This window comes from Panthera tigris, chromosome B4 (genome assembly GCF_018350195.1).
Source record: "Panthera tigris isolate Pti1 chromosome B4, P.tigris_Pti1_mat1.1, whole genome shotgun sequence".
NCBI classification, from domain to species: Eukaryota; Metazoa; Chordata; class Mammalia; order Carnivora; family Felidae; genus Panthera; species Panthera tigris.
Window position 1 is genome coordinate 132,561,675 of NC_056666.1, and position 18,777 is coordinate 132,580,451.

At 39.6% G+C, this 18,777-nt stretch overlaps 1 protein-coding gene across 5 annotated transcripts in view; it reads right to left on the reverse strand.

Moving 5' to 3' along the window:
- Window positions 1-18,777, reverse strand: part of MRTFA (myocardin related transcription factor A) — a 212,892-nt gene that overhangs the window by 106,328 nt on the left and 87,787 nt on the right. For 4 of the 5 annotated variants that reach the window (XM_042993350.1, XM_042993349.1, XM_042993347.1 and 1 more), the window contains one exon: window positions 16,691-16,952. In XM_042993350.1, coding sequence (XP_042849284.1) covers window positions 16,691-16,952 — 262 coding nt within the window. Of the gene's footprint in view, window positions 1-7,958; window positions 8,022-16,690; window positions 16,953-18,777 lie in introns of those variants that run through there. The other variant, XM_042993355.1, reaches the window with a different exon arrangement.

Genomic DNA, 18,777 nt, shown 5'->3' on the forward strand with positions numbered 1-18,777 from the left:
TGTAGGGAATGAGTGGGAGAAACCAGAAAAACAGAGTGCCTAGATCACTACAAAATAAGCAATTCTTTAACCATCGAAAGCTGTCAACTTCACCAACAACTGACATCCATTTCTATGATGGAATGTAGTACAGACAGGTACTATACACAAAGTAACAGACACCTTTTTGTGGTCTCTGTGGGATTTCAGAACACTAAAATGTAATCATGTTCCATTTCTGATTTAGGTTCTCACAAGTGCATACAGTTTACTGAGGTTCATCTCTACCAAAATCTAATCATCATAATGAAAAAATTTACAGGTCCCAACCAGTTAAGTCTCTCCCCCAGATACCTGGTGTTGGGCAAAGTGAAAACACCCAAAGATAACATAACCCAGCACTCAGGCAAGTCACTACAGGTCCTGGGCAGCTTCTATTTCCTGTGACCAAAATCTACTACTGATGAAAAACCCAGTCAAGACCTGCAAACCTAGGAGGATCACACAGTACCATAGGTATGCTCTTCCTTGGCTTCAGGATACATGAAGGCAGTATTTTCAGGTAACTTCAAAGTACAGGAAATGTTAAGGGCTATGATAGCTATAAATATAAACAGCCAGGTCATTCATACTGTATGTCTGAAATACTGTCATCAGGCACAATGTCAAGTGCCAGTGGGGGCACAAAGACAAGGCTGAACCAGACTGACACTGCCTCTACCCTCAAGGACCTTATAAAGAAGTAGGACAGGGGCGCCTGAGTGGCTCATTGGCTGAGTATATAATTCTTGATTTCAGCTCAGGTCATGATCCCAGAGTTGTGGGACTGAGCCCTATGTTGGGCTCCATGCAGAGCATGAAGCCTGCTTAAGATTCTCTCTCCCTGCCTGTGCCCCTCTCCCCCTCATTCACCCTCTTTAAAAAGAAGAAGAAGGGGGCGCCTGGGTGGCTCAGTTGGTTAAGCGTCTGACTTCGGCTCAGGTCACGATCTCACGGTTCGTGAGTTCAAGCCCCGCGTCAGGCTCTGTGCTGATGGCTCAGAGCCTGGAGCCTGTTTCAGATTCTGTGTCTCCCTCTCTCCCTGACCCTCCCCCATTCATGCTGTCTCTCTCTGTCTCAAAAATAAACATTAAAAAAAAAAATTTTTTTTAAAAGTAAGAAGAAGAAGAAGAAGAGGAGGAGGAGGAGGAGGAGGAGATCTCTAACCAACAATTTAAAATAGAAAAATGGAAAAATAAAGTACTAAATAAGAATACAAACAAGGAGCTAAATAAACGTGGAAGAGGCAGCAATTAGCTCTGGTTACAAGAGACGTGGATTGTCTCTCAGAGGAAAGATGATGTGAGCTGGGACCAGAGTTTATCAATTTCTTTTCAGATTCCCAACTCCACAGACTTATATACCCATGACTCATAAAATAACAAAGCCAAAAGAAACCCAGTCTTGACCTGATCCAGCCCCTTATCCAGATATATACTGAGTGAGAGACATGTAAGAAACTCTTCTACAAACTCTGACAAGCAGTTGGTTCCCAGTCTGTTACAAGAGTACTTTGGGAAGAACCTTAAAAATAATGTTTTAATGGACAAGGAAATGAACTGAATGGTCAAAAAATAATGAAACATCCACTGGCTACAAACGTTTGGGGAAAGGTTCTTTCCTCACTAGGAACCAAAGAAATACAAATTGAAAGGAAAACATTTCATTTATCACATTAGAAAAGTCTTTTACAAATGAGGTTATCAACGTAAGTGAGCCAGGCACTCATGCAGGGTTGACAGAAGTATAAATCGGCAGACCACTTGGAATGGAATGGGTCAAAGTATGTCTCCAGAATCTCAATTCTTAACAAGGCCTACAAAGGTGGGTGTGCTCTGGCCCCTATCTGCCTACTTATTTCACATCACTTTCTTCTCTCTCCAGGGACATTACTTTTCATTTCTTTTAGTTCTTTTGTGCCAACTTTTCCCCAACAATCCTTGCCTGTACCCTGTCCTCTTTCCCACTCGCAGCCTTAACACATGCTATTCCCTCTTTCCTTTGTTTGACCAACCACCACTTGTGTTTTGGCTGTCAGCTTAAATATCTCTTCCTCAAAGATGCCTTTCCCAGTCAATCCCCCTTCCCCCACTTATATTGGAACCATTTCTTTCTTTTTTTTTTTTCATTTTAATGTTTATTTATTTTTTGAGAGAGACAGAGACAGAGCAGGAGCAGGGGAGGGGCACAGAGAGGGGGAGACAGAATCCAAAACAGGCTCCAGGCTCTGAGCTGTCAGCACAGAGCCCGATGCGGGGCTCTTAACTCACAAACCGTGAGATCATGACCTGAGCCAAAGTCAGACGCCCAACCAACTGAGCCACCCAGGCGCCCCTGGAACCACTTCTATGAGATTTGCTATTCTGTTATCTTTTGCTTCCCACCACCAAAGCACTTACCAATTTTGTAACTATGAATTGGTGTGTGTAACTCTAATCTTTCTTTCACTAAAATAAATTCCATGACAATGTGAACTTTACCTGTCTTGTTCCTTAATGTCTGTCCAATACTTAACACACAGACGGTGCTCAACAGATAGTGAATAAATTTTTCAACATTGAAATAGTGAAATTATTTAAGACAATATTTCCACTTCTAAGGAAATAATCCAAAATTCAGAAAAAAGTCATCTGAATACTAGTATATGTGTGAAAAACAGAAAATGATTCATAAGTCCAACCAGGGCAGGGGCACCTGGATGGTTCAGTCGGTTTAGCGTCTGACTTCGGCTCAGGTCATTATCTCATGGTTCATAAGTTCGAGCCCCACATCAGGCTCTCTGCTGTTGCGCAGAGCCCACTTCAGATCCTGTCTCCCTCTCCCTCTCCCCCTCCCCTTCTCTTGAAAATAAATAAACATTAAAACAACAACAACAACAAATATCCAACCAGGGCAAAAATTAAATAAATGACACACAGAATGGAATGTTATACACCCATTAAAAAGGCTAATTATAAAAATATTTCAATGACATGAAAACCTTTAAGCTATAATGCTAAATGAAAAAAGCATAGTATTAGCTCAGTTACTTTTAAAATGTACATTTGGAAAAAGACGAAATAAATAAATCACATGCTAAGAGCAATTTACAATGGGAGATGACATCCACTCATTTTTGTTTGTTTCACTACTTTAAGAGGGAGATTCTATCTGGGATCCGTTTGTTCTCCAGGAGCCTAGCAAGACATCTGATGAATACAGGAAAATGAGATATTGATTATTTCTAACTGCTGAGGTGAAGTAGGTTGAGAAATTCTCTAAATCACATTTTAAAAAGAATCACTTAATGAACTGACATACTTAAGATCTGGACACTTTCACATTAGCTGGGAGACCTAATCTAGAAAATCCTTGACAACCAGGCTTCTTGAGGAACATAAGTAACTTTGTTATATCTCTTTCTTTCCTTTCCCCAAGGAAATATTGTAATTTAGATCAGAAACTGCCCACTCAAAATTTTTACTTCTCCCAGCAGTTAATTAGCACCTCCTGTGTAACACTGGAGACTGGAAGGGTACAGCGCGTCCCCTTACAGAAAAAAGAATACAGGATCTGCCCTTTCTTCCACAGGCTACACACTTGTGGAGAACAAATAAGCACTTCCTAAGCTTTCCACAAAGGAGGAGAAAAGTCTATGAAAGAGAACCTAGTACACCCTTTTCACTGCCATTCTTTCCTACTTGCTTCTCTTTACATCCCACCCAGCATGGCAGATAACAAATACAGACTTGGTTATTCCTTTAAAAAATTTTTGGGAATCACTAACAGTGGGAAAATTAAAAAAAAAAAAAAAAAAGGTAACATAATAGCATTAAAATATATGAAATCTCTAAAAACTAAATCTAACAAAAGATGTGTATGACCACCACAAAGAAAATGATAAAACCTCATCAGGAGACCCTGTAGAAAATCTAAATAAATGTAAAAATATACCATGTTCATAGTATAACACTATGAAGATATTAATTCTCCCCAAACTGGTTTATAGATTTCATGCAATCAATCCTAATCAAGATCCCACAGTGATCTTATAATTCATATAGAAATGCAAAGGACAAAGAATAAGCCAAGAAAAACGCTGTTAGAATAAGGTGGGAGGACTTATTTCTCTCACATAACAGAGCTTATTACAGTTATCATAGCTAAGACTAGGAGGTCCTGGTGCAGGCATTGTGTGTGAGTGGTATTTCAAGTCTTTATTTATTTGGTTGATTCCTTAATGCCCTCTTTATTTGATTGGTTATTTATTTATTGCCCATTTCTTCAATGGATTATTTGTTTTTTGGGTGTTGAGTTTGATAAGTTCTTTATAGATTTGGGATACTAACCCTTTATCTGGTATGTCGTTTGCAAATATCTTCTCCCATTCTGTCGGTTGCTTTTAGTTTTGCGTATTGTTTCCTTCACTGTGCAGAAGTTTTTGTTTTGATGAGGTCCCAATAGTTCATTTTTGCTTTTGTTTCCCTTGCCTCCAAAGATGTGGTGAGTAAGAAGTTGCTGTGGCTGAGGTCAAGGAAGTTTTGCCTGCTTTCTCCTCAAGGATTTTGATGGCTTCCTGTCTTACCCATTTTGAGTTTCTTTTTGTGTATGGTGTAAGAAAGTGGTCCAGGTTCATTCTTCTGCATGTCGCTGTCCAGTTTTCCCAGCACCACTTGCTGAAAAGACTGTCTTTATTCCATTGGATATTCTTTCCTGCTTTGTCAAAGATTAGCTGGCCAAACGTTTGTGGGTCCGTTTCTGGGTTCTCTATTCTGTTCCATTGATCTGAGTGTCTGTTTTTGTGCCAGTGCCATACTGTCTTGATGATTACAGCTTTGTAATACAGCTTGAAGTCTGGGATTGTGATGCTTCCTGCTTTGGTTTTCTTTTTCAAGATTGCTTTGGCTATTCGGGGTCTTTTCTGGTTCCATACAAATTTTAGGATTATTTGTTCTAGCTCTGTGAAGAATGCTGGTGTTATTTTGATAGGGATTGCATTGAATATGTAGATTGCTTTGGGTAGTATTGACATTTTAACAGTATTTGTTCTTCCTACCCAGGAGCATGGAATCTTTTTCCATTTTTTTTTTTTTGTGTCTTCTTCAATTTCTCTCATAAGCTTTCTATAGTTTTCAGTGTATAGATTTTTCACCTCTTTGGTTAGATTTATCCCTAGGTATTTTATGGGTTTTGGTGCAACTGTAAATGGGATCGATTCCTTGATTTCTCTTTCTGTTGCTTCATTATTGGGGTATAGGAATGCAACCGATTTCTGTGCATTGATTTTATATCCTGCAACTTTGCTGAATTCACGAATCAGTTCTAGCAGTTTCTTGGTGGAATCTTCTGGGTTTTCCATATAGAGTATCATGTCATCTGCAAAGAGTGAAAGTTTGACCTCCTCCTGGCCGATATGGATGCCTTTAGATTTTTTTTTTTTTTAATTATGGAGTACTTTTCCACAGGTGCATCCACAACACAGCAATGAAAATGGCTGAACTAAAGCTATATACATACATGAATACCACACATGTTGAACAAAAGAAGAATACAGAATTCCATTCATGTAAACTTTAACTAAACTATATTGTTTGGAACTATACAGGTGATAAAACAAACGATTTTCAAGAAGTCAGAACAGCAGTTACTCCTAAAAAGAAAAGATGAGGTTGTGTTCAGAGAGGAACCCATAGGAGGCTTCCCTGGGACTCACAATGAGCTACTGTTGAGTAGTGTTTACACAACAATTTGGTTTATGGTTATCCTATGATTTACGTACTTTTCTCTATATATGTTCTATATATACATCTCCCACCAAAAAAGAAAAAAAATACTTGAATGGTAAAATATATATCACCAATCTAATTTTAAGGGGCTTGATTAGTATAAGAAGCTTTTTCAGCTTGGAAGACATAATTTCAAAAGTTCTATCCCATTATTCTTGAAGTATATTCACATCTGTTGGACGATGCTTCAGAAATGAAGGTTCCTATAAGATATACGCATTTTTGTGTGTGTGAGTGATAGTTCAAGTCTATATTTATTTGATCCTTGGTGAGTTGGAGAAAGGCACTTTCTCAATAATGAGAATTAAGATCTCCTTCAAAAATGCAAAAATTCAAGTCATACAAATTTCTCATCAGCTTTAACACCAAGCAACGATTTGTTGGCCAGAACACTAGATGTGCGGGACAGCTGTCTAGGGGATGCCTACGAAAGGGGGCAAGACAGGACAGAGGAATGAATGGGGCATTCCAGGATGGAATGGGGCAAAAAACTAGTAACTGTGGTACAACTTACTCCTCTTTATACCTTTCAATGTCTTTCTCAGTGTCTCATTCACTATTGGCACTTTACGAATATCTGCTGAATACTAATTTCCATGGTGGTCATGGCAGTGAACAGCAGTAGAATTAGAGGAAGGTAGAAATAACTGTTCTGGAATAAAATTTTAAAAGTCAAGGACACAATAAAAGGTCAAGAATATAATCTACCAAATACAAGCTTTCTCTTAGAAACCTTTATGAACTTGTCATCATTAATTTACCTAACTTTTGTCTGCAGTGCCTTCTGAGTAATGCGTTCCAGGTAATTACTATTCACCGTGTCTTAAATCTACGACTCCCAAACTTCTAAAGTCTTATCTCAGGATATGAGCAAGTCCCCAATTTACAAATGGATTATATTCCAAAAGTTCATTTGTAATCTGATCATGTAGAACATGGAATGCACTTCCACCAGAAGACTTGAAACACAAATTCTGGCAAAATTCTCACACCTGCCCACAAAATCTATAAGATAACTGAAATGTAGTATATTCACAATGAAAAAAAAGAGGCAAAAGGTATCTTAGCTCCCATCCTAGAGGTTCCTGAAAATAAGTCTTATGCAGTCTCAGCCAGTTCTGAAACTCATAAGACCAATACTATCAGGGGCACCCGGCTGGCTCAATCAGTGGAGCACGTGACTCTTGATCTGGGTCCTGAGTTCAGGCCCCATGCTCGGTGTGGAGATTACTTAAAAATGAAATCTTTAAAGAAAAAATTTTTTTTTTAACGTTTATTTATTTTTGAGACAGAGAGAGACAGAGCATGAATGGGGGAGGGTCAGAGAGAGGGAGACACAGAATCTGAAACAGGCTCCAGGCTCTGAGCTGTCAGCACACAGCCTGACGCGGGGCTCGAACTCACAGACCACGAGATCGTGACCTGAGCCGAAGTCGGCCGCTTAACCGACTGAGCCACCCAGGCGCCCCAAAAATGAAATCTTTAATTAATTAATTAATTAATTAATTAAAATAGTATCAGATTAGTGTTAAGAAGAGGTAGATACATAAGGACAGCCAAAGAGCAACATGCCATTAAAGGAAGAAGCAAATTGAAACTTAAATTTCCTTTTGGATAAGTTCATTTAACATAAGCCAGAGCTCCTTTAGCTAGAGCCAATGGGGTTAATCATTAGAGAGGTACTCCCAAGGCTTCTCCATGACCAGACTGGACAGGATCAATTTTATCTAAGTACTTAGCCTAGAAGATGACAGAAGGGTAATATTAAAAAATATACCTTGAAACTTCTCTACCAACTTTTTCCAATTAGGCTAATAAGGGCTGGGTTAAGGAAAGGCACTTCTTCTCATTGTATGCCTCCAACTTCCTCTGTTTAGGAAATAGAGGTATCAAGGCCTTCATTGCCTACTGCCCTGCAAGGGCCCTTACTAAATCACTGAATTTCTATATAAGATATGCTTCAAACGAAATAGATCTGAGAAGGAAATTTCTCACTCTTCCAACACACAGTACACCATCCATGAAAAAGCACCGCCTAACTCTACACTTTATTCTGCTCTAAAAGTCCACATTTTCCAATTTTATAATCTTCTCCATTTCTGCTCTTACCTTTACCTTCCTATAAACATCTATGCAAAGAACACCTGGAATAAAATATAATAATGGTTTTCTCACCGGTATATCCAGTCTCTTTCTCCTCTTGACAGGAAGCACCATTAAGGTGTACAAGTAGAAGGCCCTGCCACTAAACACTGACAATACTGCCCCTGTCCAAACATTTAACTGGTGGCTGCTGGATGGAATAAAAAAGAAACTTGATCAATATTTCCTATTTTCTCCCTATAGTAACAGAATCTGATTTTGATAATTAGTGATTTTTGCTAAGCTATTACTATTTCTGGTCACTGGCATACATTCTACCATATTATAAGGTATTTTGTAGTCCTCAAACTTTTTTATTTGAGAGAGAGAGAGAGCAAGGACATGAGCAGGGGAGAGGGGTAGAAGGGGAGGGAGAGGGATATAGAGAGGGAGGGGAGGAGAGAGAGATGGGGGGAGAGAGAAGGAGGGGTGGGAGGGAGAGGGAGAATCTTAACCAGGTTCCACGCTCAGCAGAGAGTCTGACACGGGGGTTGATCCCACAACCCTGGCACCATGACCTGAGCCAAAACCAAGAGTCGACACTCAACCGACTGAGCCACCCAGGCGCCCCAGTTCTCAAACTCCTTATGGAGTATTTCTTTATTAGGCCCCTTTTCTCCCCTTCAGCATTGTTCTAATGTCAGTTTTCCCCCATTATTTCCTTTCTAATATTGAACACAATTTCATTTTTTTTTTCTTTTCTCTTGCCAAAATGATAATTAGGTTGTATACAACATTATGCTTGTCAGTTTCACGTATCCATGTTCCCTTCTAAGCATGATCACAATTAATCAATTTGGGACCCTGGGCAGTTAGGAAACCATTCTACTGAAGAGGTTGGCTCAGAAAAATCTCAAACTAAAGGAGATAAGTGATCCAGATCAGAAGTTTTCAACTTGTGCTCTTTCAAGAGTTGCCTGAGGGCAGGAAGGATGCCAAGTAAGTGGGGGTCTGGTTTCTCCATTCAGGTTTCATTCAACCAGAGCAGCTGTTTTACACACTGGGATTATAGTGTGTCTCAAATTTATAGAGATCTTTAACTTTAAAACAAATAGTAAACTTGTGGTCTAAATGTTCTAACACTAAGAGAATAAAACAATTATTCCACAATATATTTCACCTCTACAGGGAAGGACTCAGAAAGCCTTTCTTCCAAATAATCTAAACCCTAAATTAAATGAGGTTCCCCCCCCCCCCCGTCCAGCAACAGAATCAACAATCACTTTGTTTTTCTGAATCGCTTAAATCTAAGAGGTCAATGTTTCAGTGGATTCATAGTTCCACGGTCATCAGGTCATCACTGATTCCCTGGCTCTTACATTCAACAAACATTCGCCCAACACCTACCACATTCGACCACTCAAAGTGTGGTCCTCCAGACCAACAGTACTAGCATTGCCTGGATGCTGGTGAGAAATGCAGAATCTCAGGCCTCTCGGGGATCTACATCAGAATCTGCATTTAACAGTCACTCTAGTTGATTCATTAGCAAACTAAAGTTTTTGGCTAGGCACTAAGGATACTGGGATAAGTAAAACAAACACAATCCCTCCTTCCACAAAGCTTCTCATCCAGCTGAATGTAACAAATAAGTAAATCGTTACACACAGGGTACTTTGAAGAACACTGAAAGAACAAACCCCTAGCCCAAACTGGCAGTCTGAGGAAAAAGTCCTGAAGGAAACGGTACCTTCCTGATTCTTGACTAGATGGAAACGTCAGGAGGAGAAAGGTCATTCAGGGAAAGGAAAAAACAAAACAACAACAACAAAAACACAAAGTGAAACTGAGATATGAAAGTGTGTCTTTTATGGGAAATCCCAAATCTTCTGGCGTGCATGGGAAGAGATGAGGGGAGGAGCAGAAGCTGGCTCTGAGGGACCGGGTTTACCATCCTGAGGAGAACAAGCTTTATCCTGGAGGAAATGGAAACCACTAAGTGATTTCAACCAGAAGAGCAGGAACCTCATTTACCATTTAGAAAAATCACCCAGCAGCCACTGGGACAAGATTAGAAACAAGGCGAGACCAGTTAAAAGGCCGACATTGCAGTAACCCAAGAAAGACACTACTGAGAGTCTGCTCTAAGTGGCAGCTGTAAAGGTGGCTAGAAAGAATGAATTCAGTAGATACGAACACTGAAGAATCTATAAAAAGTGTTGACTGATGGCTGGGAAGAAAGATGAAAGAAGCAGGTAGAAAGGAGATGGAATTAAACACTTACTTCCAAAATTAGGCATGTTATCATCTTTTGGGGGAACAGTTTGGAAACAGTGACTTAAAAAAAGTGAAAAACTTCACACCCAAACATGTTACAGTTTTACAGCAAGAAAGAAAAGGTTCTTTATATCTATATCTTGTCATCTACTTCTGGGAGTTTGTCCTACAGTTACTTACACCAAGATTTATATACCAAAGATGTTTACTGCAGTATTATTTGTAACAGAAAAAATAAAAAAACAATTAAGGGTCTCATAATAGGAGACTAGCTAATTGTTGTATACACACAATTTAATACGCAATCCAAGGAAACAGAGGAAAAAATGTTTTCTAAGACGGCTGAATGATACAGGAAAATCTCATGAAATAAAATTACATGAAAATAGGTTACATAGAGTACATGTATATAAAAATAAATAAATGAACACAAAAACTGACAAAAATGTATAAACTGCTGCCACTGGCTATACCTGAACTATGTAACTATGAAGGAATTTTTACTTTCTTTTTCCTACATTTTATCTGATTATAAAACAAAACTCTTGGGGCGCCTGGGTGGCTCAGTCGGTTAAGCGGCCGACTTCGGCTCAGGTCATGATCTCGCGGTCTGTGAGTTTGAGCCCCGAGTCGGGCTCTGTGCTGACAGCTCAGAGCCTGGAGCCTGTTTCGGATTCTGTGTCTCCCTCTCTCTGACCCTCCCCCGTTCATGCTCTGTCTCTCTCTGTCTCAAAAATAAATAAATGTTGGGGCGCCTGGGTGGCGCAGTCGGTTAAGCGTCTGACTTCAGCCAGGTCACGATCTCGCGGTCCGTGAGTTCGAGCCCCGCGTCAGGCTCTGGGCTGATGGCTCGGAGCCTGGAGCCTGTTTCCGATTCTGTGTCTCCCTCTCTCTCTGCCCCTCCCCCGTTCACGCTCTGTCTCTCTCTGTCCCAAAAATAAATTAAAAACGTTGAAAAAAAATAAAAAATAAAAAAAAATAAATAAATGTTAAAAAAAAAATTTTTTTTTAAATAATAAAATAAAACAAAACTCTTGAGGCCTCTGGGTGGCTCAGTTTGTTGAGCGTCTGGCTCCTGATTTCAGCGTAGGTTGTGATCTTGCAGTCTGTAAGTTCCAGCCCCGTGTTGGGCTCTGTGCTGACAGTGCTGAGCCTGCTTGGGATTCTTTCTCCCTCTCTGCTCCTTCCTCACTCACACTCTCTCTCCCTATCTCCCTCAAAATAAATAAATAAACATTAAAAAAAATTTTTTTAATTAAAAAAAAAAACTTGAAGTTTTCATTTAGTTTGAAGAAAACAAAACAATCCCTTATCTGAACGTCTGGGTAGAGGGTGGTGCCAATTCCTACAACACAGAATTCAGCAGGAATTGCAGGTAGGATGAGGACTTTCACACCAAACATACTGAGTCTGTGACACATCCTACAGAGGTGTCCGAGAGCCAAGCATATGAGTCTGGAGATATAATACAGGAATCAATCAACAACATATGATGGTGGTTAAAGGCAGAAAGTTCTGGGAGAAATCACTCAAGGTAAAATATAGAGTAAGGAGAAGCTCTACAGCGAAACACTGGGGAGTAACAAAATTTAAGAGGTGGGTACAGAAAGTTGGCAAAAGGTCTGAGCAGAAAAGAAAGTGGCTGTAAAAGCAGACTTTAAAAAGCCAAGAGTAATTTCAGTGATGTCCATGGAGGAAAAGTTACAGGTGGGAGGGAGTGGCCAATCACGTCAAATGCTGCAATGAGGACAAATAAGATGAAGAGTGCCTGTTTGATCCACGAGAACACTAACGACTTTGGCAATGGCAGTTACTGAAGAGAGAGATAAGGACAGAAGCCAGAATACAGTGAAGTCTCTGGAATGTGGGAAAGTAGAGAGAGTGCTAATAAACTGCTCTTTTAGGAGCTTGGGAAGGCTAGAAAGTTGTTGTTCAAAATGGAAACAAAATTCAGTTGATTTATGCGCCAAAAAGTTGAGAGAGAAAGGCTGAAGATGCACCAGCATCTCTGCCCCAATAGCAACAGCTGCTTTGGACCCCCTGAGACCATCCCAGCTGTCAGCGCCAATTTCCTCCACTTCCTGCCCAAGATATTAGAGGTTAGCTGTTGGCTGTCTGTCATCGCCTTCACCGCCATTCCTCCTATCCCAGAGGAGTCATGGTCCTTACTACTGCGCAGGGCAGAGCCAACACCTTTAAATCCCATCCTCTCACATCTCAACAGGAACCCTGCTCCATCTGTTCTCCTTTCTCTTTTTCCATCTCCAGCTTTTCCCTCCGGATTCTTTCCCCTTAGCATATAAATAAGCTGAAATCTCTCCCATCATGGGGGAGAAAAAGAGAAATTAGAAATGGGAAAAAAAAAAATCAAAAAAATGCTTGAGTGTCCCTTATTTCCCAAAATAAAAATTGCATGGGGCACCTGGGTGGCTCAGCGGTTGGGCATCCTACTTCAGCTCAGGTGATAATCTCATGGTTCGTGAGTTCGAGCCCCGCATAGGGCTCTGTGCTGACAGCTCAGAGCCTGGAGCCCACTTTGGATTCTGTGTCTCCCTCTCTGTCTCTCTCTCTCTCAAAAATAAACAAATATAAAAAAAAACAAACCCAACCCTGCTTGAGTTTCCATTACATTTCCCACTATGGATGTAAAAACAGAGTTCTTCCCTCTAGTGGAACAAACAAACCATCTATCTATTGATTCAAATATTTTGCCCACTGGCCTCATGAAACATACCATCTAAGTGGGCAACGAGGGGGTAAGAATATAGACAATAAACATATATACACACATATACCAACACACACACATCATAATAATAAGTGCTTGAAAGAAAAACAAAGCAGGATAGGGAGTACTGGGAGGTGATATTTTAGATAAGATAGGTAGGGAAGGCTTCCCTGAGGAGATGACATTTATTTGCGCAGGAACTTCAGTAAAGGCACGGCAAGTACCAAGGCCCCAGGACAGGCACATACTTGATGTGTTCAAGAAACAGCAAGAAAGTCAGTGTGGCTAAAGCAGCACAGAGTGAGCAAGGGGACAGAGGTAAGAAATAATCAGGTCAGAAAGGATACCTGGCCCACATCATGAAAACAATGATTTCATCGTAAGCCTCACAGGAAGACACTGAAGGGTTGTGACAGAAGCGTAATGGGGTCTGATTTCAGGTTCCAGACGCTCACTCATGTTGCTGACTGGAGAATTCCAATTACAATACAGCGATGAAGTGTAACGATAAAGGGCAATTGGGCAAATCAAGAAAAGGATACCTAACACTGACTAAGAGTTAGGACAGGCGTCTCAAAAGGAGTGATGCCTGAACAGAATACTGAAGGACAAGTAAGAGTTGCCAAGAAGAGTGGTACCCAAAAAGAGGGCATATACGTAGAAGAGCCAGGGGAGTTTTTAAAAGGTTGGATATTTCGGGGCGCCTGGGTGACTCAGGCGGTTGAGTGGCCGACTTCGGCTCAGGTCATGATCCCGCAGTCCGTGAGTTCAAGCCCCTCGTCAGGCTCTGTGCTGACAGCTCGGAGCCTGGAGCCTGCTTTGGATTCTGTTCTCCCTCTCTCTCTCTGCTCCTCCCCTGCTTGTGCTCTTTCTGTGTCTCTCAAAAATAAGTAAATGCTTAAAAAAAAATCAAAAACAATTTTTTTAAAGGTTGGATATTTCTATTCTCCAGCATCCAACAGTCAGAAAATATTTTATAAAAATATACCACTGATAACATCTACCTCCCCCCCCCCCCCCACCGCCCACCAAGAAAACACCTGGGAATACACTTAATAAATTATCCACATGACCCTTATGGAGAAAATTATAACTCTGTAGAAAGACATCAAAGAACACCTATTTAACTGAAGAGATAAAACTAACTAATGGACAGGAATACCCAATATGTAACATGTATATTCTCCCCATTAACCTATAAATGACACATTTCGAATCAAAATCCAACAAGTACACCAAAAAGACATGCGCAAGAATTTCATATCAGCATGATTCACAATAGCCCCAAACTAAAACAACACAAATACCTACCAAAAGTAAAATAGACAAATGCCAGTATATTCATAAAATGGACTAATTATATAGCAATGAAAACAGACTACACCCATACATAATTCAACACAAATGAATTTCAAAACAAGCCCACAACAGAATACATACAGCATGACTCCATTTACATAAAGTTTAGAAACCAACAAAACTAACTTATGATGTTAGAAGTCAAGATGGTAGTTTCCTTTGGGCAAAAAGAGGGAGTACTAGTTGGGAAGAAGCACATGGGGTGGTTAGGGGGTGTTGGAATATTTCTTCACAAAGCAGTAATTACACACAGGTATATTCATTCTGTGATAACTCAACCAGGACACTTACAATTTGTATGTTATTCTATATTATTGTTATGTTTCAATAAAATGAAAGAATGCTGGTGTCTGCAATTTACTTTGAAATGCATCAAAAAAATAAGATGGATTGATGAATAGAGGGATGGACAGACATATTATAAAGCAAGTATAACAAAATGTTAATGGGAGAATTTAAGAGGTAGACATAAAAGTATTCACTGTAAAACTCCACTTTATCATGTGTCTGAAATTTTTCATAATAAAATGTTCGAGAAAAAAAAATCCCACTGAGTTTCTTTTTTCTTTAAAGTAGGCTTCACGCCCAGCACAAAGCCCCATGTGGGGCCCAAATTCACGACTGAGATCAAGACCTGAGGTGAGCTAAGAGTTGGAACACTTAACAGACTGAGCCGCCCAGCTGCCTCCCATTGAGGTGGTTTTTTTTGTTTTTGTTTTTTTTTTTTTTTGCATAACTTCATAAGCTGATTCTAAAACTATGAAAAATTAAAATGGGCAAGAACAGTCAAGACAACTCTGAAGACAAAAAAGGCAAGGAGAGACTGTCCTAACAGATAACAAGACTTTTTTTTTTTCATTTTTTAATGTTTATTTATTATTTTTGAGAAAGAGAGACAGACCATGAGCAGGGGAGGGCAGAGAGAGAGGGAGACATGGAATCTGAAGCAGGCTCCAGGCTGCTGTTAGCACAGAACCTGATGTGGGACTTGAACTCACAAACCGCGAGATCGTGACCTGAGCTGAAGTTGGACGCCTAACTGACTGAACCACCCAGGTGCCCTCTACCAAGACTAATTATTAAGCAACAATAACTAAGATGATGTACTATGACAAAGAGATGAATAGAGACCAGTGAAACAGAACAGAGGGCATAAAAATTAACTTCTGCACACTGAGAAGTAAGGCTGGCACTAAAGATCAGTAGGGAAAAGCAGGACTACTTTATAAATGCTGATTCACAGATCAGATGAGATGAACTTATAGAATACCTTTAATAACTCACAGGAAAATAAATATTGAATAAACACAAGTTGCAGAAGAGTATATACAATAGAGTTCTCTCTCTCCAATTAATATACATGTTATATAAAAATGAGAAAAACTGTTCTACATTGTTCAGGAATATATTCATATTCAGCTCAGGTCATGATCTACTATGAATCATGCTGTTAAAAAAATACAGAAATACTTGGCAATAAAATATCAAATTCAGGGCAGTAATTACCTTGGGGATGGATGGAGATCCATGGAGAAGAGTGCATGAGCCAGATGGCATGTGAGTACATAAATATTTGCTATATTACTATTTATACCTTTTCTGAAATCTTGAATTTTTATAATTACAACAAAGAAATTATACAAATTATAATTTTATAATTATAATCTTATTTGAGAGAGAGAGAGGAAGAGAACACACATGTGTGCACGCAATAGGGGAAGGGGCAGAGAGAGAGAGGAAGAAAGAATCCCAAGCAGGCGCCTCATGGTCAGTGTAGAGCCCGACATGGAGCTCAAACCCATGAACCGTGAGATCATGACCTGAGCCAAAATCAAGAGTCAGATGCTCAACTGACAGAGCCACTCAGACACCCCTATAATTTTTTTTAATTAACAAAAGCTTGAAGCAGGAGTGCAAGGTTTGTAAATAGTGTTAAAAATACTTAATAGTTGGAGCAAAGACTAGGAATAAGGGAATGATAAGAGAAGAAGCTAACAAAACAGAAAGAGACCAGATCCTGCAAGCCTTGTAAAACATACTTTTGTTTTTATCCTATAGGGCAGTCACTGAAAAGTACTAAGCTAGGGAGGTCTAAAAGATTACTCTGACAAGGTATAGGAATACGTTTCCTAATGACAGAGGCTTATTTATCATTTAATCCCTAATCTTAGCATAGTTTATGACATAGTGATATTCAATAAACATTTGCTAAATTAATGAATTTATGGAAGAGGTTGGGAGGGAGAAGCAGAGAAGTAGAAAGACAAATTAGAAAGCAGTTTTAATAACCCAGGCAGGAAATGTTGGGTTTATAATGATTACCTAAACTTACCATTTCTCTATTTTACAGAAAATAGTAAGATTATAAGAAACTTTCAAGAGACATGAAGTAATGATCTTTAACATAAACGTGAAGACCCTGGTTCAAATTAGGCAATGTAATAATTCCATATATACTCACCATTCTTCCGCTCACTAAGTGGAGGCAAATTGGGATTCCTGCGAGGGTGAAGGCCTAGGGTCAGCTCGGGCTGCAAGGAGAGCTCCTGCAGTTCATTGGCAACAGCTTCGCTCTGGGGGCTGGGGGCGGCAGACAGGGATACCAGCACCGGTTCATCATCATTTTCGCCAGCCCCTCCTCCGTCCAGCCCATTCACAGCAATGACGGAAGGGGGCAGGCACACTACACTGGAGAAATCCACTTTGGCTTTCGTGATGGCAACCTGGAAATGGAAGTGGAGACAAAGAGTTTATATGTCACTGTGGAGAGACAGACTATTCTACTGAATACCATTCTAAATTATATTACTGGCAAGCTACCATTAATCTTAAATATTTTTTGTAAAGTAAGCCAGCATCATGTTTTTCTTTTTTACTTTCTATAGCTTATTTATTTTTTATAATTTGCATCCTGTTAGTTAGTTAGCACATGGTGCAGCAATGATTTCAGGAGTAGATTCCTTAAGCCCCTTCCCCGTTTAGCCCATCTCCCCTCCCACAACCCCTGTAGCAACCCTCTGTTTATTCTCTATATTTAAGACTCTCTTATGTTTTGTCCCCCTCTCTGTTTTTACATTATTTTTGCTTCCCTTCCCTTATGTGCATCTGTTTTGTACCTTAAAGTCCTCATATGAGTGAAGTCATATGATATTTGTCTTTCTCTAATTTCGCTTAGCATAATGCGCTCTAATTCCATCCACATAGTTGCAAATGGCAAGATTTCATTCTTTTTGATTGCCCAGTAATACTCCATTGTATATATACACCACATGCTCCTTATCTATTCATTCATCGATGGACATTTGGGCTCTTTCCATACTTTGGCTATTGTTGATAGTGCTGCTATAAACATTGGGGTGCATGTGTCCCTTCGAAACAGCCCACTTTAGACCTAAAGACACCTTCAGATTGAAAGTAAGGGGATGGAGAACCATCTATCATGCTAATGGTCACCAAAAGAAAGCCAGAGTAGCCATACTTGTATCAAACAATCTAGACTTTAAAATAAAGACTGTAACAAGAGATGAAAAAGGGCATTATATCATAATCAAGGGGTCTGTCCACCAAGAAGATCTAACAATTGTAAACATTTATGCTCCAAATGTGGAAGGAAGCACCCAGATATATAAATCAATTAATCACAAACAGAAAGAAACTCATTGATAAGAATACCACAATAGTAGGGGACTTCAACACCCCACTTACAACAATGGACAGATCATCTAATCAGAAAATCAACAGGGAAACAATGGCTTTGAATGACACACTGGACCAGATGGACTTCACAGATATACTCAGAACATTTCATCCTAAAGCAGCAGAATACACATTCTTCTCTAGTGAACATGGAACGTTCTCCAGAATAGATCACATACTGGGACACAAATCAGACCTCAATAAGTACAAAAAGATCGAGATCGTACCATGCATATTTTCAGACCACAACACTATGAAATTCAAAATCAACCACAAGAAAAAATGTGGAAAGGTAACAAATACTTGGAGACTAAAGAACATCCTACTAAAGAATGAATGGGCTAACCAAGAAGTTAGAGAGGAAATTAAAAAGTACATGGAAGCCAATGAAAATGATAACGCCACACCCCAAAACCTCTGGGATGCAGCAAAGGTGGTCATAAGAGGGAAGTATATAGCAATCCAGGACTTCCTAAAGAAGGAAGAAAGGTCACAGATATACAACCTAAACTTACACCTTAAAAAGCTGGAAAAAGAATAGCAAATAAAAGCCAAACCAGCAGAAGACAGGAAATAATAAAGATCAGAGCAGAAATCAATGCTATCAAACCAAAAAAAAACAGAACAGATCAATGAAACCAGAAGCTGGTTCTTTGAAAGAATTAACAAAATTGATAAAGCCCTAGCCAGCATCATTTTTAATTTTAATATTTAGTATGCTCACACAATACACGTACTTTCAAGTCTGATACTGTCCTCAACTACATCACTCAGGAGGACAACATAAAATTAAAATAAAAGCAACACACATGATGTGTAATGGGATAAAAGGAAATAGTGGCCAAGGAGAAA